Here is a 22,436-nt window from a genome sequence, read left to right on the forward strand (position 1 = left end):
TGTCAGACCTGGGCACTGGCAGTAAATCTCAGTAAGACAAAGATAATGGTGATCCAAAAAAGGTCTAGTTGCCAGGACCAAGAATACAAATTCTAACTTGACGCTGTTGCCCTAGAGCACACAAAAAACAATACAAACCTCAGCCTAAACATCAGCACCACGGGTAACTTCCAGAAAGTTAACGTTCTGAGATCCAAGGCAAAAATGGCCTACTATGCCATCAAAAGGAACATAAAATTCCACATACCAAAAAAATACTTGAATCGGTTATGGAACATATTGCCCTTTATGGTTGTGAGGTCTGAGGTCCGCTCACCAACCAATAATTCACAAAATGGGAAAAACACCAAATTGAGACTGCATGCAGAATTCTGCAAAAAAAATCCTCTGTGTACAATGTAAAACACCAAATAATGCATGCAGAGCAGAATTAGGCTGATACCTGCTAATGATAAAAATCCAGGAAAGAGATGTTAAATTCTACAATCACCTAAAAGGAAGCAATTCCCAAACCTTCTATAACAAAGCCATCACCTACAGAGAGATGAACCTGGAGAAGAGCCTGGAGAAGGTCCGGGGCTTTGTTCACAAACACAAACAGACCCCACAGAGCCCCAGGACAGCAACACAATTAGACCCAACCAAATCACGAGAAAACAAAAATATCATTATTTACAAAAAAACAGAGCAAACTAGAATGCTATTTGGCCCTACACAGAGAGTACACAGTGGCAGAATACCTGAGCACTGTGACCAAAAAATAAGGAAATCTTTGACTATGTACAGACTCAAGTGAGCATAGCCTTGCTATTGAGAAAGGCACACCTGGCTCTCAAGAGAAGACAGGCTATGTGCACACTGGTCAAAAGTAGTGTACTATGTAGGCAATAAGGGTGCCATTTTGGAAGCATAAAATGACTCCAACCTCCTATGGCAGTGAATTACAATCGCGATACAGTCTGCAATTAGGTACAAAAGTAGGAAAGTTTATGAGCGAGCCTGTTCTGAGAGCGCTTACAGCTTTCCATTTCCCCCCATTCTTTATATTGATTTATTTAAAACAACTAACTGCTTTCTATAGGCAGAGAAGAGCCTCAGTTGATCCATTTTGACATCTTTTTACCATATTAGCGTCCTACATTTAAGAACAACTTTGACATGGATGCAGTTTTTATGTGAGATGGAGGGCATTCGTAAATGGCCTATGCTACTTATAGGAGCCAAGTATGTCATATTTTTATGTTGCATAAGAGTAAGTTCAAATGCCTATTAACTTATTGGTATTTGAGCTAACTCTTCTTAAGCAACTTAAAAATGGAAAGCTAAGGCAAAATGCTAAAGAGGATTAATTTTTAGCATCATTTGGAACCACATAGCAAGGCTAGAGTATCCAGCAGTACTAGGCCAGAGAGTCCTGTGGACCTCCCTTCTCTCTGTGTGAAATAGGCTGTGAAATGCCAGGAGTTCAGTGGGTCATCAGAATTTGAGCTCCCTGTCCCTCCCATTCCTGGAGGAACTCAGGTGAACTCTCACAATAAATCTTCTGACTCCCAGAGGACTTTTTTAAACAGAATTCCATCCAGCTTTCCGTGCATTTGATTGTTATCGGACACATGTTATACGTATTCGTATGAATGATTGATATTCAATCAATTTCTGTCATCAAGTACATCCGTCATTTCAGTTTACGTCGCTGCCAATATAATTTTTTATTGATAACCCATAATTAAAATTCTAAGCTTGTAATAAACAAATTGAGTTCAAAGCTCCTATGTGCATAGTTCCATTGGCAAACCATATTTCATCGGGCCGCTGTTGCAGCACATACGCTGTTACATTTCACGTGACACTCACGAGCAGCTGCAGTTTGCCATATAAGACTGGCCTCAGTGTTTCTCAGAACTTCACCCAATGAATGACTGGGGTTGTGAATGTCGCTGGCACGCATGGTGTCAGGTTTTGGGTCAAGTGCTGGCACCAACTGACTAGTATGGTTCCTTGCCAGTGCTCTGCCCTACATGGCGAGGTCTCGCATTACACCAGGCAGCTATGTGCCACGCTGAACATACAGTCATAAGACTCCTCTGGCATCTGGAACAGCTCTCCATTCCCTCTCTTCCTCCCCCCCCCCTCTCTTTTCCCTCATTATTTCTCTCCGTCTATCTATGTTAGTGCAGTCCTAAAAATAAATACTATGGCATTGGTCCCGACTGAGTTCTTCCACTACTATTAACCTCTCTCCCTCTCTCTGCTCCCCCCACCCCACGCTTCCTCTTTCGTTCTCTGCTCCCCCCTTTCTCTCGCCACAGTTGCAGAGTTCCTAGTAATATTCCCTTTAGAATTCACAGAAAACTCCCTTTACTTGCCAAAACTCCTACAGACCTTTTTTTTTCCACTTTCTCCCTCATCATCACACATGTGTAATCCATGTGACCTCCCCTGCAGCCCTGTCTGTCTGTCTTCATCCCCTTTTCTCCATCTCTCCCCCATGAGCGCTGTTTCTCTATCACTCTGTGTGTGCATTTGGCTAATAGTTGTTTGGGAACAGTGTTTGTGCATGCGTGAGTGCGTGGGTGTGTACTGGGAGCAGTATGGGAACAGTGCCCTCACCCTAAATGTTCTAGAATATTTATAACTCCAAAAGGAAATATATAGTGCCTCCAGAAAGTATTCATACTACTTGACTTATTCCACAGTTTGTTGTGTTACAGCCTGAATTCAAAATGGATTAAACACAATACTCCATAATGACAAGTAAAAACATGTAGAAATATTAGCAAATTAATTAAAATTAAAAACCGAAATACACTACATGACCAAAATTATGTGGACACTTGCTTGTTGAACATCTCATTGAAAAGTCATTGACCATTAATATGGAGGTGGTCCCCGCTTTTCTGCTATAACAGCCTCCACTCTTCTGGGAAGGCTTTCCACTAGATGTTGTTACATTGCTGCGGGGACCTTCCATTCCTATGACGGTGCCACGTTGAAAGTCACTGAGCTCTTCAGTAAGGCCATTCTACTGCCAATGTTTGTCTATGGAGATTGCATGGCTGTTTGCTCGATTTTATACACCTGTCAGCAACAGGTGTGACTGAAATAGCCAAATCCACTCATTCGAAGGTGTGTCCACATGCACTATATATAGAAAAGTATCTAATTTACTTAAGCATTTGTAACGGATGTGAAATGGCTAGCTAGTTAGCGGGTACGCGCTAGTAGCGTTTCAATCAGTTACGTCACTTGCTCTGAAACCTAGATGTAGGGTTTCCCCTTGCTCTGCAAGGGCCGTGGCTTTTGTGGAGCGATGGGTAACGATGCTTCGTGGGCGAACGTTGTTGATGTGTGCAGAGGGTCCCTGGTTCGCGCCCGTGTCGGGGCGAGGGGACGGTTTAAAGTTATACTGTTACATTGATGCTGTTGACCCGGATCACTGGTTGCTGCGGAAAAGGAGGAGGTTGAAAGGGGGGTGAGTGTAACGGATGTGAAATGGCTAGCTAGTTAGCGGGTACGCGCTAGTAGCGTTTCAATCAGTTACGTCACTTGCTCTGAAACCTAGATGTAGGGTTTCCCCTTGCTCTGCAAGGGCCGCGGCTTTTGTGGAGCGATGGGTAACGACGCTTTGTGGGTGACTGTTGTTGATGTGTGCAGAGGGTCCCTGGTTCGCGCCCGAGGTCGGGGCGAGGGGACGTACTAAAGTTATACTGTTACACATTCACACCCCTGAGTCAATACATGTTAGAATCAGTGATTACATCTGTGAGTCGTTCTGGCTCTCTAAGAGCTTTGCACACCTGGATTGTACAACATTTGTACATTATTCTTAAAAAAATTATTCATGCTCACGCAAGTTGGTTGTTGATCATTACTAGACAGCCATTTTCAAGTCTTGCCATAGATTTTCAAGCCGATTTAAATCAAAACTGTACATAACATTCAGAACATTCAATGTCTTCTTGGTAAGCAACTCCAGTGTATATTTGGCCTTGTGTTTTAGGTTATTGTCCTGCTGAAAGGGGAATTTGTCTCCCAGTGTCTAGTGGAAAGCAGACTGAACCAGGTTTTACTCTAGGATTTTGCCTGTGCTTAGCTCTATTCCGTTTCTTTTTATAAAAACCTTTATAAGAACCTCCCTAGTCCTTGCAGATGACAAGCATACTCATAACATGATGCAGCCACATGCTTGAAAATATGAAGAGTGGTACCCAGTGATGTGTTGTATTGGATTTGCCCCAAACATAACGCTTTGTATTCAGGACATAAAGTTAATGTCTTTGCCACATATTGTGTGTGCCTTATTGCAAACAGGATGCATGTTTTGGAATATTTGTATTCTGTACAGGCTTCCTTCTTTTCACTCTGTCATTTAGGTTAGTATTTTGTTAAACCCACCAAAAAATCACGTTAAACACTATTATTGCACATAGACTGATTCCATGCAATATATTATGTGACTTGTGAAGCATATTTTTACTCCTGAATATATTTAGGCTTGCCATAACATAGGGGTTGAATACTCATTGACTCAAGACATTTCAGCTTTTCGTTTAAAAAAAAAAGAATTCTAAATACCTAATTCCACTTTGACCTTATGGTGTATTGTGTATAGGCCAGTGACACAAAATCCATTTTAAATTCAGGCTGTAACACACCAAAATGTGGGAAAAGTCTACATTTTCTGAAGCCACTGTACCTCAATCAATATGCCTGCCAACTAACACATTTATGAATTAGTTGATTCATCAGTATGTCTTCTTTGGACGAGATGGGTCTAATTATATCAAACACTGCATTCCACAGTAAGAAACTCATACCAACGATCAAGCATGGTGCTGGTAGTGTGATGGCTTAGGGATGCTTTGCTGCCTTAGGACCTGGACGACTTGCCTTAATAGAAGGAGCCATGAATTCTGCTCTGTTTCAGAGAATTCTACAGGAGAATGCCAGGCCATCCGCCTGTGAGCTGAAGCTGAAGTGCAGCTGGGTCATGAAACATGACAATGATCCAAAACACACAATCAAGTCTACATGAAAATGGCTAAAAAGCGACATATTTGACGTTTTGGAATGGCCTAGTCAAAGTCCAGACCTAATCCCAATTGAGATGTTGTGGCAGGACTTGAAACGAGCAGTTCATGGTTGAAAACTCACAAATGTTACTGAGTTAAAGCAGTTCTGCATGGAAGAGTGGGCCAAAATTCCTCCACGGTGATGTGAGAGACTGATCAACAACTACAGGAAGTGTTTGGTTGCAGTCATTACAGCTAAAGGTGGCACAACCCGTTATTGAGTCTAAGGTGGTAATTACTTTTTTACACAGGGGCATTGGGTGTTGCATAATGTGGTTTATTAAATAAATCAAATAAGTATACTTCTTTTTTGTTGTTATTTGTAAACTCATGTTCCCTTTATCTAATATTAGGTTTTGGTTGAAGATTTGATAACATTCAGTATAAAAAAAATATATGCAAAAATAGAGAAAATCAGAAAGGGGGCAAATACTTTTTCACAATACTGTCAATATTACTGCGCCTTCAGAAAGTATCCACACACTCCAAGTGCACAGAAACAGATGTTGCGCTCAGCAACTGTAGCCCCTGTGTGTGTGTGTATGTGCGTGTGTGCGCGCGCGCGTGTGTGCGCGTGCTGACCCTCGAATGAGTCAGGGGTCTGTTTCTCATTCCAACACTGTACACCCTCTATTCCTCTTGTGGTGTCTCTCCATGATAGAAGGTAGTAGGAGTGGTCACTAACACGGCTTGACACATGGTGTACACTGACCTTTCACACAGATGACCGATCTCCTCATTTGTCACAACTGTTTACAAATGATCATAATAATTCATTTTGAGCTAAGACTGAGATTTTACAACTGGGTGAAAAAAATACTTTGCTGAATAACAAGTCAACAACAATATCAAGATGCTGCATACCAAAGAGTTTATAAAGACTTGAATCTATAATAATTGTCTTTTTTTCAAAGCATTAATAACTGTCTATGTTCTTTGCTCTGGATAAGCACCATAAAGCCATACTGTTTAAATGTAATGTGAGTTGCACATTACATGATAAAACAAATCATTACATGTAACATCTTATGAACCCTAGGAAAATGTGTGAGGCCTATAGATGGTACTTCTTGAGTCGTTTGACACATTTGAAAGGTCCTGTTCTTTTAAGATGTAGCCTATGTTAGGCAAAAAAGGAAGCGAAAATGTCATTTGTAACAGTTGCGACCCTTCCTTCCTCTTGACTTAGTCATGAATTACTATTTTTTCCTGTCCTGTGCGCTTCCCCTATCATAGTAACAGTACCACCATAGACATGAAGTTCAACAAAAGTGTTCATTTTAGACATTTAGACAGAATCTTACGCACTGCGAGCCAACAAGAATTGCTGGCTCATATATTGACATTAACAACCCACATTGTTTGCTATGAAGTTACGGGCTGGAGCTTGAGAAATGTAACCATTCACAAATTCATAGATGGCGCAATGGAGGAACTGACAGTCCATGGGGTCAAGATGATAGTTTTCATAAGTGAAATTCTTCAAGAAATAATTAATATTTCTCTGTCTCCTTTGGAGAAAGCAGATTCCAATGGACAAATGTGTGGACCTATTTACTTGTGCTTAATTTCTCAAGAAGAATCAGTTGCATGCTGCCGCCAAAGAGATAAGGAAATCCAGTGTAGTAATCTGTAAAGGAAGAGCCTGGATCACTCCGTAGGGGTGTCTGTGCCCTCCACACAGCCCCCTATCACAAAGCCACAGGGGACACAACCCATTTCCCCTGAACCTCTGCCCATAGCAGATCCCTTGAGGCCAACGATGTTGAAATGGGAGATGTCTTTGAAAGAACATAAATGTTAGCTGGTGGTTTTCATCTCAAACCCCTTCCTTCTCGACCCCCTCCTCCTCGCTCCTCATCTGCGCCACCTTGACAGCCATATCAGGGAACGCAGAAGAGACGGCGAGTTCAATCTTGGTTTCATCAAACCAGAGAATTGTTTCTCATGGTCTGAGAGTCCTTTAGGTGCCTTTTGGCAAACTCCAAGAGGGCTTTCATGTGCCTTTTGTATTTTGTATTTACAAAATTAAGAAAGTTTATACAATCTTAAAACATTACAATACATTCACAGATTTCACAACACACTCTGTGCCCTCAGGCCTAGACTCCACCACTACCACATATCTACAGTACTAAATCCATGTGTATGTGTATTGCGGATGTTATCGTGTGTGTGTGTGTGTGTGTGTGTGTGTGTGTGTGTGTGTGTGTGTGTGTGTGTGTGTGTGTGTGTGTGTGTGTGTGTGTGTGTGTGTGTGTGTGTGTGTGTGCGCCGATGTTTGTGTTGCGTCACAGTCCCCGCTGTTTTTTAAATCTAATTTTACTGCTTGCGTCAGTAAAGTTGATATGGAATAGAGTTCCATGTAGTCATGGCTCTATGTAGTACTGTGTGCCTTTCAAGATCCCTTTTACCCTGTACAAATCTCCCACTTTACCACCACCAAAGCACCCCCAGACCATCACATTGCCTCCACCATGCTTGACAGATGGCGTCAAGCACTCCTCCAGCATCTTTTCATTTTTTCTGCGTCTCACGAATGTTCTTTGTGATCCGAACACCTCAAACTTAGATTTGTCTGTCCATAACACTTTTTTTCAATCTTCCTCTCTCCAGTGTCTGTGTTCTTTTGCCCATCTTAATCTTTTCTTTTTATTGGCCAGTTCTTTGCAACTCTGCCTAGAAGGCCAGCATCCCGGAGTCGCCTCTTCACTGTTGACGTTGAGAATGGTGTTTTGCGGGTACTATTTAATGAAGCTGCCATTTGAGGACTTGTGAGGCGTCTGTTTCTCAAACTAGACCCTCTAATGTACTCGTCCTCTTGCTCAGTTGTGTACCGGGGCCTCCCACTCCTCTTTCTATTCTGGTTAGAGACAGTTTGATCTGTTCTGTGAAGGGAGTAGTACACAGCGTTGTACGAGATCTTCAGTTTCTTGGCAATTTCTCGCATGAATAGTCTTCATTTCTCAGAACAAGAATAGACTGACGAGTTTCAGAAGAAAGTTCTTTGTTTCTGGACATTTTGAGCCTGTAATCGAACCCACAAATGCTGATGCTCCAGATACTCAACTAGTCTAAAGGCCAGTTTTATTGCTTCTTTAATAAGCACAACAGTTTTCAGCTGTGTTAACATAATTGCAAAAGGGTTTTCTAATGATCAATTAGCCTTTTAAAATTATAAACTTGGATTAGCTAACACAACGTGCCATTGGAACACAGGAGTGATGGTTGCTGATAATGGGCGTCTGTATACCTATGTAGATATTCCATTAAAAATCAGCAGTTTCATTTAAGTCATTTAGCAGACGCTCTTATCCAGAGCAACTTACATTTTTAACCTTTATTTAACTAGGCAAGTCAGTTAAGAACAAACTCTTATTTTCAATGACGGCCTAGGAACAGTGGGTTAACTGCCTTGTTCAGGGGCAGAACGACAGATTTGTACCTTGTCAGCTCGGGGATTTGAACTTGCAACCTTTCAGTTACTAGCCCAACGCTCTAACCACTAGGCTACCCTGCCGCTGGAAAGCTACAGTTTCCAGCTACAATAGTCATTTACAAGATTAACAATGTCTACACTGTATTTCTGATCAATTTGATGTTATTTTAATGTACCAAAAAAAAGTTTTTCTTTAAAAAACAAGGACATTTCTAAATGACCCCAAACTTTTGAACGGTAGTGTATATATATATATTTGTGTATAATGTGAATATTTATGTTGTATCACACAGCGTATTTGAAAAAGAGACCTAGGTCTCAACATGTCTTCCCTGTTAAAATTAAGGTAAATATATATTTTTGTATGTGTTTATTGTGACAATGTATTTGACCTTTACATCTTCATAAGCTCAACACAATGCACATCACTGTCTCACTGCTTATTGTTGTCTATTCAACATAAAGAGTTTGGCCACAGTCACAAAGGCCAACGTAAGTGGGGAAACGTATCCACGCTCTCCCGTGTTGTCGGGTGTATACTTGAGGTTTCACTGCAAAGACATGGTCACACTGACTGACCGTAGTAGCAAGTGAGGCACATCGGCCTATATGTGGCTGGGATCCATAGTACGGTAAATGCCGTTACAATGTCCTATCTATGATTATGTCAACTGCTTCATCCCAGCTGTCAGCCATCATAACTTTCTCTATTCACATTGTGCAAACAAAGATCAGTAGCCTTTGTCTGCTAAGTCATGTCAACTCCTGCCTACCCCACCCTTGCTACACAGCTATATGCACAATCAGCATTTCACTCTGCAACATTGTCGAGTTCCAGGTATAGGATGTACAGTGAACAAATGTCTGTGTTCATTTTGTAATAAATGGTTTCTGTTAAACCGTTGAAAAAAGAATGGAACAATGACAGTCTATGTTTGATTCACATGATCTTGCGCTACTACCCTATAACAAGCTGTGCTATTGTGTCTCCATATCCTCCTATAGGCATATGGGAGCTATTGATGGGTTAGCTGCCTGCCAGCAATGCTATCAAGTGGCCTAAGACTTTAATATATTCCCAACAGAGACTGGTTTCTCTGATGTATACCACAAACATGTATACCACACATAGCGCCCACCACATAAAAACGGGCCCGAAATGTACACCAAAATTAAGTCCCCCACCACCACCAAAATAGTTTATTCATTGCACAGAAAGAAACATTTCTCTACTAGTAAGTCACTGACAAGAAAATGTTAGGATGTTACAGACCTCAAGCTAAGAGAAGCCTCCTATGATATAGATCATTGGCCCTCAGTGTTCTCACAACTCCTTCTAATGATTCGGAACAGCTTGAACAAGTAGTCTCTGTTCTCTCATAACATGATGATAACTCAAATGTTATTTTCCATATATAGTCTACAAACTTTTGGCAAATGGAAAGAGCACAGTCTATGGCCTTTGATGTGCTTGTTCCAGTGATCTAACCCAAACCATCGTCCAAACCTGTCACGTTAATTGGTAGTCCGAAAGCAAAGTTAGACTCTGAATTTGTTTGGCAAGCGTTTGTGGAAAGATCATCAGTGTTTTATATTGCAATGGCATACACATTGAGAATAGATAGACAAATGTCATTGAACTTTTCTCACAGGCCTATAATGGGAGATCTAAGCCCATGGTCCATTGATAAAAGACAATGTTTGGCATAAGTGGCCTATATAATAAAACTCTTGTGCTTGTCAAATTAATCCATCCAGTACATTTCAGCAAGAAATGTGGTAATACATTTTTTTCAATTCATTTAAATATCAAATTGGCCCATGGTGAGTTTTGTAGGTAGCTAGGGAGAAAACAGCAGCGCTATGGCACTTACATTATCCAAGCTGAGGATGTGAGCAAAGTCAGTTATTTGGGTTCTACAGGCTACTCTGGTTCAGTGGGCCAGTCCGACAGCAGAATCTAGGTGGCCCATTAACCCACTCTTTCAGCTCACCCATATTAGTTTAAGCTTACTGAGCATGAGCCAGCAAGTCCTCGTTAACAGCTTATTCTCCTTGAAGGGAGTTGAAGCATTGGTACCGGGTCGAAATATCACATCATTTTCACATGTACATAAGCTTTTCAAATCACATTAGCAACGGGAATGTCACGAGCTGAGAGAGGGTTCGGGTGACATTCTTGCTTCGCAGCTCAAATGTACCATATATGTTAGCTATTAAAAATATTGCCTCGTCAGACCATTATTATGGTTCCAGCTGGCTGATAGGCATTATTGGGTAGGTAATGTTAAGCGTAGCAGAGAATCTTTGACCAACCTTTCATTGGCAAGATATTTCCTTAATTCAACACATATCCTCTAAACTTCTAGTTGCAGGGGTTCTTAATTAAATAAAAAATTGCTCCATGAAGTAATCCAGAAAGAGAGGCGAAGCGAGAGGGATAACTCGGTCTTCTCCAGCAGGTGTGGTAAAAAAAAAAAAAAAAGTTTTGTTTGGAAGGCAATGAGAGGGTTGAATTTGGTCAACAAACATGTTTATGGCTTATTTGTTAGGTGAGGTTCATTTGATCGAATATATTGTAATTCTAAGGTTGTTAGGAGTGTTCTGATTTAAGTAGGACACGTGGCATTCTGGAAACTTTGCGAAAAAACACTTTATATCGGAGTTGTCTCTGTTAGTGCTAATCGGGACGTCCTGACCATAAACCCCAGCCCTTACCTAACCAATTTAATATGTTGACTTCAAAGAAGGGGGGGCATCCCAAAGATCCCAGATAGCAAGGAGCGTTGTGGTTGTTCATACACGTATCTGCCCTCTCATTGGCTAGAATGGTTCCCCTGACCTGGCCTCCTCCTGGCTGCCTTCCATTTTTGAATATATTTATTTTGATTGTTAGAGCAAAATCTTCTCTCACTGGGCAGATTTGATTATGCTGAGCCAGGTAGCACTGGTCTATGGCCGTGACATGAACGGGGAAAAGCGGTTAGGGAGGAGCGCCCTTCTCAAATCGAACAGTAATCTGCTCCACTCAGTCATGTTGTCAACAAGGCAGCATGCTGCATCATCCAGAAACATACATCTCTTTTCCATAAAATATATGTTTAACTTTTCTTACTAGTTTCCATTGGGAAGGCAGAAAAGGCATTTTTATCAAACACAATCACTTTTGCATGTGACAACAGAAACCAACTCATTACTCCACGTGTTTAACTTCTTCAGGCTGCAGGGTGAATATTGAAAAAACTGGAAAATATGTGCACATTTTCAAACGGCCTCTTAAGAAATTTTTGATTTTACAATATGCATATATTTACTACTATTGGATAGATAACAGTCTATAGTTTCTAAAAACGTTTGAATTATTTCTCTAAGTGGAACAGAACTATTTTTACAGCCATTTTCCCAGCCGAATTGAGATTTCCAAAATGCGATGTGTCTCTTTAAGACCTTGTCTATACAAGGTCATGACACTTAGGACCGTAGAAACACGTCATACCCCTTCATCTGGGTGTAATGCGGAAGTGAGAGTTGAAAGGAGTCGAATATCTCTTCCATGGACTGAATACCACATCTTCTTGTGAGACCTGCGCAGTTAAAAAAAAATTCCGGGCGCGAGGCAGAATCTGGACTCGGCTCCTGGAATCCGCTCGTTAAAGGTGAATATGACCTCTGCCTACGATATTATTTGATACATGTCACAAAATCATCCTAAAGTATGTTTTTTCAATATACTTTAATTATATTATTGCAATTTATTCTGGACTTTAGATGTCATGCGACAGAAGAATTTTTTGAAGAAAGACAGATTAGCGCCGCACGGCCGTTGTGCTTGCTAACCAAAGAGGGAAATATTTCGTTCTGGAACCCAACTAAAGACTTTACTGGACAATGGACCCCGTTACAACATTCTGATGGAAGATCAACAAAGATAAGGACCCAATTTGGGATGCTTTTTCATATATCTGTCGAACTGTGCTATGCTAGCGCTTGACTAGAATCAATGCTGCCGTATGCTAGCTAATGTTGTAAGCTAATATAACGATATATTGTGTTTTCGCTGTAAAACACTTCAAAAATTGGAAATATTGGCTCTATTCACACGATATTTGTCTTTCATTAGCTATCCACCATATGTTTTTCTGAAATGTTTTATGAGGTGTAATTAGTAGCTGACGTTGGTGTCTGTATTTTCTCTGGCTACTCCCGTCTGATTTCAGACTGTAGCTATGCTGTAGCAATGATGGGAGCAGTAATGTAAAACTGATTTATAGCTAAAATATGCACATTTAATGAACAAAACATAGATTTATTGTGTAACATGTTATAGGACTGTCATCTGAGGTAGTTTTTTCTAGGTTCTTTAGGTTGGTTTTAGGTTATTTAGGTTGGCTTGTGCATGCTACTTGAATCATAATTCATACATCATAATCATACGTGTCTGTCCACTTTTGTATTTGGTGGTGAGCTAACATAAATATATGTGGTGTTTTCTCTGTAAAACATTAAAAAAATCAGACATATTGGCTGGATTGACAATATGTTTATCTTTCAAATGCTGTATTGGACTTGTTAATGTGTGAAAGTTAAATATTTTTAAAAAATAGCTTTTGAATTTCGCGCCCTGCACATGAGCTGGATGTTGTCATATTTGTACCGACGTCGGGAGAGCCCGCCTAACAGGGTATGTCACTTTTGTTTTGAGCCGACATCACCGTGGCCTTTGAACGGGGCACCTGGCTCACGCCGGTGGGTAGCCCGGTTCCAAAACGAATGCAATCAACTTTCACCTGGTGAAAAACCCGGGTCGTGTGCCAGATCAATCGAATCCCCTCAATTTTTGAGACAAGTGGGTGTCCTCCCCAAAGTGCTGCGTGTTATGATGACACTCACCTGTCTAGATCAGTGATAAGATTTGAAATACACAAGGCATTCATATTATACAGAGCTAGGTAGCAAGCTAAACAAAATGTCTGCGGTCTCCTCACATATTAACTTACTAGCTAAATTAGCTAGCTAGTTAGCTGAATGCTAACATCAGCCAAAGTTATCTGAACCATAACGTTAGCTAGATTGCTTTTCAGCCTACCTTGGAACAAACCATATCATGCAAATCATTCGCTCAATGAAAAAAAGCAAATTGCGACTGAAAAGGTAGTTAATTCATTGGGCAGTTGATGCTTGCATTCCTGCTCGCTTTTGCATTGAAATAAATTCCATTGTTCTGAGATTCCCTTAAAGCTAAAGCGTCAATTTCAGAGTTACCGGCTTCTACTGCAATTTCAGATAAAAACTCAATAAAACAAGTCTCTAATATAAGGAAAATGTCTATACATTTCAGCTGTTTCAAAAACATTGCTCTGCAATTACGATTTTTACTATAGGACGGTTGGGCTCAACAAGAACATTCTGTTTACACTGCCCTGCCTGGGGGATAAATGTCGGGCGAGGGAGGTGGCGGTCGAGACGTGGCAAGTTTACACTTCAGTAAAAGGATATATATTCTCTGGACTTTTTCCCGATACCTCTCAAGAATTTCCCTCAACTCTCGTCAATGTCAAAAGGACCAAAGACTGAGCTGATCTCATAAAGCCTGCACTTAGACAGGCAATGCAATTCTGATATTTTTCCCACTAATTGGTCTTTTGACCAATCACATCAGATCTTTTTCAGAGCTGATAAGATTGGTCAAAAGACCAATTAGTGAAAGAATATCAGAATTGGGCTGCATGTCTAAATGCAACCATATATAATTATTCTTGCTATTTAAGGTAGCCTACTGATTGGCACACTGATTACAGCTGAGGAAATATCAGTGAATGGGTATGAAAGTTGCTCACTAGCTCAGTTCCCATCCAATTTGCGACAGATTTTCATGCAAATATAATAGATCTAGATTTTTTTTTAAATTGCATTTCCCAACCAACGGTGTGTTTCCATCAGATTGGGTGGGTTCAACGTTGCAGCCGACTTAAAAGGCGAACTGATCTACAAATCACCTTGCATCATAAATAACTACTCAATATTATTTGTAGATCAGTCACAGTTTACCCATGATACATCACGGTTTTGACGCTCTCGAACACTGACTTTGTTGCAGATAAAAGGCTGTGCGTGATGATGTAGTTGACATAAAAAAATACTTTTGCACTTAAGGATGCACTCAAACTTTTGTATAATTTCAGCCAGTAGTTTTGAAAGTGATTCTCACTGTTTTTTGCGTATTACGTTATCCAATTGTGTACTTTGCCATCCATTTCGTGTGAATTTTGCAATTCGTACGATATCATACGTTTTTTGCCATTTGTGTGATATGATGACTATAAGGTTAAAGGGCCGCTGGAAATGGTATTGGAGTGCCATTAGGAGGCACTCTTTCCTCTGGTCTAAAAAAAATATCCCAATGTCCCAGGGCAGTGATTGGGTACATTGCCTTGTGTAGGGGGCCGTCTTTCGGATGGGGAGTTAAACAGATGTTACTCTCTGTGGTCACAAAATGTATTGTAAGAGTAGGGGTGTAGGGGTTAACCCCGGTGTCTTGACTAAATTCCCAATCTGACACTCATACCATCATAGCCACTTAATCTCCCCAGCTTCCAATTGGCTCATTCCTCCTTTCCCCTGTAATTGTTCCTCAGGTCGTTGCTGTAAATGAGAATGTGTTCTCAGTCAACTTATCTGGTAAAGTAAGGGTAAATTAAAAATAACATCAAGCTTGTGACTCTATAAACTTGTTGGATGCAATTGCTGTTTTGGTTGTGTTTCAGATTATTTTGTGCCCAATTGAAATGAATGATAAGTAATGTATTGTGTCATTTTGGATTCACTTTTATTGTAAATAAGAATATAATATATTTCTAAACAGTTCTACATTAATGTGGATGCTACCATGAATATGGATAGTCCTGAACGAATCGTGAATAAGGATGAGCGAGAAAGTTACAGACGCACAAATATCATACCCTCAAGACATTCTAACCTCTCACCATTACAATAACAGGGGAGGTTAGCATTTTATATCATAACCCCAAGACATGCTAACCTCTCACCATTACAATAACGGGGGGTTAGCATTTTATATTATACTCCCAAGACATGCTAACCTCTCACCATTACAATAACAGGGGAGGTTAGCATTTTATATTATACCCCCAAGACATGCTAACCTCTCACCATTACAATAACAGGGGAGGTATGATATTTGTGCGTCTGTAATGTTTTCACTCATAATTATTCACAATTCATTCAGGATTATCCATAATCATTGTAGCAAGAGAGGTCTTTAAAAATATTTTATTCTTATTTACAATAAAAGTGACTCTAAAATGTGTGTATCCCGGAGTGCATATTTAAGTTTTAATTTCCCCGAATAAAAAACATGAGCTTAATTCCACTCTACCAGTAGTTTTGTCACAAAAACTGTTGCGATAAATGGCCAATCTGGTTTTCGTGCTAGCCTCCGACAGCCGCTAGTGAGCGGTATTTACCTATCTTTTGACGATTTCACTATCGTCTGGAAGTAATATGCCCAGCCGGTAACTCATTTGTGTTCCCTGCCGACCAGCTAGTACATTAAACATCCCACATTCGGGCTGCAAAGGCATCCATTTCCTCCTTAACTTAATTTAATGGGGGGCTGCAAAATACCTTCTTTTTTTTCTTTAAAAATATGCATACTCTCTTAATAAAACAAGATGTTTCACCACCATGCTAGATTGACTAATGCTGCTTCCATTATTTGCTTCCGGAATTCAGCCAATCAGGGTTTTTTATACCTGGTCTGATTGTTTCAAAATAAAAGTTGCGCTTACTGAACAAGTCGTTTTTCATGACGTATTGGATTGTTGGCATGAACTCGTTTACAGAACATTAATCACAGCTTGAATGTGTCACACCCTGGCCTTTGTTATATTGATTTTCTTGATTAGTTTAGTTAGGTCAGGGTGTGACATGGGGGATGGTTGTGTGTTTTGTCTAGTTTGGGGTGTGTGTATTGTTTAGGGGGTTTTGTAGTATGGATGGGGTTGTGTTCAGTGTAGGTGTTTAGGAAAGTCTATGGTTGCCTGATTTGGTTCTCAATCAGAGACAGCTGTTTATTGTTGTCTCTGATTAGGAGCCATATTTAAGGCAGCCATAGGCTTTAGGTGTTTGTGGGTAATTATCTATGTTTAACGTTTGTAGCTTGTGTATGCTCTAACGTTTGTAGCTTCACGGTTGTTTTGTTTTGTAAAAGTGTTTGTTTTCGTGTTTCGTCATCTCTATTAAAAGAAGATGTACTCATATCCCGCTGTGCCTTGGTCCGCTTATTATGACGATCGTGACAGAATTACCCACCAAACCAGGACCAAGCAGCGTGTGAAACAGCAACAGGACCCACCTGCACAGGATTTATGGCAATGGGAACAGGATCTGGGCTACACTACGTGGGAGGAGATCGACAGGTGGGCTATCGACCCAGGGCGAATGCCGGAGCCCGCCTGGGATTCTCTGGCGCAGTGCGAGGAGGGATACCGGCAAATGGAGGCAGCACGACAACGCGGTAGGAAGCCTGTGAGTCAGCCCAAAAAAATTATTGGGGGGGAGATAAAAGGTAGTGTGGCGAAGTCAGGTAGGAGACCTGCGCCTACTCCCTGTACTGACCGTGGAGAGCGAGAGTACGGGCAGACACCGTGTTACGCAGTAGAGCGCATGGTGTCTCCTGTACGTGTGCATAGCCCGGTGCGGTACATACCAGCTCCTCGTATCGGCGGGGCTAGATTGAGTATTGAGCCAGGTGCCATGAAGCCGGCTCAACGCGTATGGTCTCCAGTGCGTCTCCTCGGGCCGGCTTACATGGCACCAGCCTTACGCATGGTGTCCCCGGTTCGCCTACATAGCCCGGTGCAGGTTATTCCACCTCCCCGCACCGGTCGGGCGATGGGGAGCATACAACCAGGTAAGGTTGGGCAGGCTCAGTGCTCAAGGGAGCCAGTACGCCTGCATGGTCCGGTATATCCGGCGCCACCTCCCCGCCCCAGCCCAGTACCACCAGTGCCAACACCACGCACCAGGCTTCCCGTGTGTCTCCAGAGCCCTGTTCCTCCTCCACGCACTCGCCCTATGGTGCGTGTCTCCAGCCCGGTACCACCAGTTCCGGCACCACGCACCAAGCCTCCTGTGCGTCTCCAGAGTCCTGTGCATCCTGTTGCTGCTCCCCGCACTAGCCTTGAGGTGCGTGTCCCCAGCCCGGTACCACCAGTTCCGGCACCACGCACTAGGCCTAATGTGCGTCTCCGGGGTCAAGTATGCCCTGTTCCTTCTCCCCGCACTAGCCTTGAGGTGCGTGTCCTCAGCCCGGTACCTCCAGTTCCGGTACCACGCACCAGGCCTACTGTGCGCCTCAGCCGGCCAGAGTCTGCCGTCTGCCCAGTGCCGCCTGCACTGCCCGTCTGTCCCGAGCCGTCAGAGCTGCCCGTCTGTCCCGAGGCGTCAGAGCCGCCCGTCTGTCCCGAGCCGTCAGAGCCGCCCGTCTGTCCCGAGCCGTCAGAGCCGCCCGTCTGTCCCGAGCCGTCAGAGCCGCCCGTCTGTCCCGAGCCGTCAGAGCCGCCCGTCTGTCCCGAGCCGTCAGAGCCGCCCGTCTGTCCCGAGCCGTCAGAGCCGCCCGTCTGTCCCGAGCCGTCAGAGCCGCCCGTCTGTCCCGAGCCGTCAGAGCCGCCCGTCTGTCCCGAGCCGTCAGAGCCGCCCGTCTGTCCCGAGCCGTCAGAGCCGCCCGTCTGTCCCGAGCCGCCAGAGCCGTCCGCCAGACAGGATCAGCCAGAGCCGTCCGCCAGACAGGATCAGCCAGAGCCGTCAGCCAGCCATGACCAGCCCGAGCCGTTAGCCAGCCAGGATCCGCCAGAGCCAGTCAGCCAGTCATGAGCTGCCCCTCCGTCCAGTGGCGCCCTGTGGGATGGTAATCAGTCCGGGACTCGCCGTTCCAGAGGCGCCACCAAAGCGGGTAGTGACTATGGTGGAGGGGGGTCCACGTCCCGCACCCGAGCCACCACCATAGGAAGGCCCACCCGGACCCTCCCCTTCTGTGTCAGGTTTTGCGGCCGGAGTCCGCAACTTTTGGGGGGGGGGGTTTAGTTTAGTTAGGTCAGAGTGTGACATGGGGGATGTTTGTGTGTTTTGTCTAGTTTGGGGTGTGTGTATTGTTTAGGGGGTTTTGTAGTATGGATGGGGTTGTGTTCAGGAAAGTCTATGGTTGCCTGATTTGGTTCTCAATCAGAGACAGCTGTTTATTGTTGTCTCTGATTGGGAGCCATATTTAAGGCAGCCATAGGCTTTAGGTGTTTGTGGGTAATTATCTATGTTTAACGTTTGTAGCTTGTGTATGCACTAACGTTTGTAGCTTCACGGTCGTTTGTTGTTTTGTTTTGTAAAAGTGTTCGTTTTCGTGTTTCGTCATCTCTATTAAAATAAGATGTACTCATATCACGCTGCGCCTTGGTCCGCTTATTATGACGATCGTGACAGAATGCGATAGATAAAGCATTTATGAAGTTAAAACACAATTTAGAATACAATACATGTATTTTTCATGCAATTAATGTAATGATTGTTTTGTTTACAGATTTATTAAATTGCATGTTCATAAACTTCTGCAATCTGAAAAGTTAAATTAATAGTCAATAAATAATGAATACCAATGAAAGCATTGGCTCATTAACATCTGCCATAGTCTTGAAATGGGCCCAATCTCAGTGCTTTGACTTTGTTTTAGTTGTGCTTTCACTAACTCTCCTCTCTGTTCTATCCCACTACCCAGGCGCACAGAGCATCTGACTGGCATTGCTTTCTGCCTGGATTCAGCCCACTGTCTCCAGTTATTGATTCAGTGGAACATGTGACCTGTCTTCTCTTCTGTAAGTGTCTCACCTTCTTATCCATAATATTGAACAACCACATGTCACACCTGGCGCCAACGGAGATGGTGGCCTTGCGACTAGCTCTTATGAAACTTTGCGCTATTTCATTTTTTTATGTATTATTTTTTACATTATTAGCTCATGAAATGTTTTGTGTCGTTACATACAGCCGGTAAAAAATGTTGTATATCAGAGCAGCGGTAACTTATCAGAACTAGCATTACTAGCAACCAGCATTACGACCAGGAGTACGACTTCCCATGAAGCAGATCCTTTGTTCGCTCTCCCCAGGGCAATTGAACTGATTCCAGAGGCCGACCCAAAACATCGGCAGCGGAGGACAGGCACTCGGAGCGGCTTGCTGGTTCGACTTAGGAGGATCGCACACTACCCACCGCTTCCGAGTATATTACTTGCTCAGTCTTTGGATAACAAAGTTGATGAGCTCAGGGCAAGGATTTATTTCCAGAGAGACATCAGAGCCTGTAACATACTTTGTTTCACCGAAACGTGACTCTATCTGTATATTCTGTCAAAATCGGTCTAGCCAGAGGGATTCTCAGTTCACCGCGCAGACAGGAATAAATATCTCACCTGGAAGCAGAAGGGCAGAAGTGTGTGTTTCATGATTAACGACTCATGGTGTAATTGTAGTAACATATAGGAACTCAAATCTTTCTTTTCATTCAACCTAGAATACCTCACAATCACAATATTATCTCCCAAGAGAATTCTCCTCGGTCATAGCCACGGCCGTTTATATCCCCCCTCAAGCCTATACCACGACGGCTCTTTAAGAACTCCACTGGACTTTATGCAAACTGGAAACCACATATCCTGAGGCTGCATTTATTGTAGCTGGGGATTTTAACAAAGCAAATTTGAGAACTAGGCTGCCGAAGTTCTATCAAATAAAATAAAACTTTATTTGCCGAATACAACAAGTGTAAATCTTACCATGAACTTCTTACTTACACGCCCTTAACCAACAGTGCAGTTCAAGAAGACTTAAGAAAATATTTACCAAATAACTAAAGTTTAAAATAAAAAATAAAAAAGCTTATTCATCATTCATAATTAATTAATCATTAACGTTTGCTTCATTCATGTGACCCACCAATACTGGGTCATGCATGTGACAGACCAATACCTCACAAGGCTTCTTCTCTCAAAACTGAGATCTTGAAACTGAGATATCTTTCATTCTCAAAACAAGGGTCTGGGTGTACTGCCAAATTGCAGATACTGATAGTGAGGATTAGTTAAATCAGTCACTTGCATGAACACAGAAATTGGTTATTAGAAAAGTACAAACACATTAATGTACATCACATTCCCTCCTCTTATCACTCAATCTGTGATAATCATAATTACATTTATTGTAAGCATTTAGATGTTAGATTCTATATCAAAATACGTCATTATAATAAATCATAATAAAGGTCATACTTCTATTAACGGGAGTGAATCTGATTTCATTCATAATCGGCATAATAAAGCTAAAATCTACAATCAAAGTAGTAAGTAATAACTAAACAAAATCAACACTTAAAACCACAGACACTTTCAAACCCTTCATTCTGGGTTGTACTTGTAAAACCATTGCAATAGAATGTTTTAACTTAAGACCTTCAATTCATACAGTTATACATATGCTTCATTACACAATTTCATTTATGGTTTCTGGTAATGACATTTCAGATGGAGCTTTTGCTGCGATTGGCATGTTAATGACAGATCGGCATCTCAATGCATTCTTAGTCTAAATTACTATAAATGTTGCAGTGTACAGATGTCCACAATCAACCGGATACTCCAAATAAACAATTTTGGATAATCCTAAATTAATTACAGGCACGGTTTACCACCCCCCTCTCTCCCAGCACTCATTCTTCTGGCGTTTCAGTTTGTCCTCCCAATGGTAATGTCTCTCACCTGCAACTGTCCTTTACAGTCCATTATGTCTTTCTCCAATGTCCTACCAGTACATCAGCAGCAGGAGAGACGTTTGGATGGGATCTCTCTCCATGCTCACTCCACGTGGACTCATGTCGCACTCCTGAGAGAAAAGAAAAGGCATGAGAGAAAAAGGCAGTTGATAGCTTCGACTGGATGCTCTGTACAGGTTGCTGGCTCAGACTCAGGTTTCAGGTGGGTTTCTGGTGGTGAAGGACCATAGTAAACGCCATTGTCGCCATTACTTCAGCTCGTTGGGGGGGTTGAGGTTCACACTGTTCTTGGTCAAATTATCCCTTCCATACAAATTATTCACTGTATGACAAATTAATACTACTACCAATATTATTAATACAGATTTCTAAAACAAATTTCAAAAAGAATAACAACACACAGTTGAAACTATATTTTTTTCTCCAAATTGACTTATACTCCCCTATCATCTTGACGATCTCACTGCAGAGTTACAGGTCAGGGATTTAGAGGGCTAATCTTTAGGGAGAAATCCCAACCATCCAGCAGACCCAATCTGATGAGATTTGTTATTGAAGCAAGGCAAAAACAAAGAAAAGAAAACAACAACAGCAATACAACTCTATCACTCGAGGTGGGGAAAACTTCAATTCATTTGGAGTAACTGTCAACCATGACCAACATCAATTTATTCCTTTTATAGTCAGGCATGTGAACAAAATCAATTTGCACATTTGGGATCATTGCTGGAGGAAACCTGGCACCATCCCTACGGTGAAGCATGGTGGAGGCAGCATCATGGGTGGGGATGTTTTTCAGCAGCAGGGACTGGTAGACTAGTCAGGATCGAGAGAAAGATGAACGGAGCAAAGTATAGAGAGATCCTTGATGAAAAGCAGCTCCAGAGCGCTCAGGACCTCAGACTGAGGTGAAGGTTCACCTTCAAATAGGACAACCCTAAGCACACAGTCAAGACAATGCAAGAGTGGCTTCGGGACAAATCTCTGAATGTCCTTGAGTGGCCCAGCCAGAGCCCTGACACTCTCACACACACATAACCACCATACACTGCTGCTACTATTTATACATTTACATTTACATTTAAGTCAT

The 22,436-nt window shown here is 42.2% G+C and overlaps 1 protein-coding gene across 1 annotated transcript in view; it reads left to right on the plus strand.

Annotated features, from left to right (window-relative positions):
* The window catches only part of LOC129814818 (endoplasmic reticulum-Golgi intermediate compartment protein 3-like), a 38,856-nt gene extending 18,853 nt beyond the window's left edge, over window positions 1-20,003 (plus strand). Inside the window, exons 13-14 of the mRNA XM_055867878.1 lie at window positions 19,298-19,394; window positions 19,689-20,003. Of these exons, the coding sequence (XP_055723853.1) occupies window positions 19,298-19,379 (82 nt within the window). The 3' untranslated portion in view covers window positions 19,380-19,394; window positions 19,689-20,003. The remainder of the gene's footprint in view (window positions 1-19,297; window positions 19,395-19,688) is intronic.
* Window positions 20,004-22,436: the final 2,433 nt, after the last annotated feature.

This window comes from Salvelinus fontinalis, chromosome 18 (assembly GCF_029448725.1).
Source record: "Salvelinus fontinalis isolate EN_2023a chromosome 18, ASM2944872v1, whole genome shotgun sequence".
NCBI classification, from domain to species: domain Eukaryota; kingdom Metazoa; phylum Chordata; class Actinopteri; order Salmoniformes; family Salmonidae; genus Salvelinus; species Salvelinus fontinalis.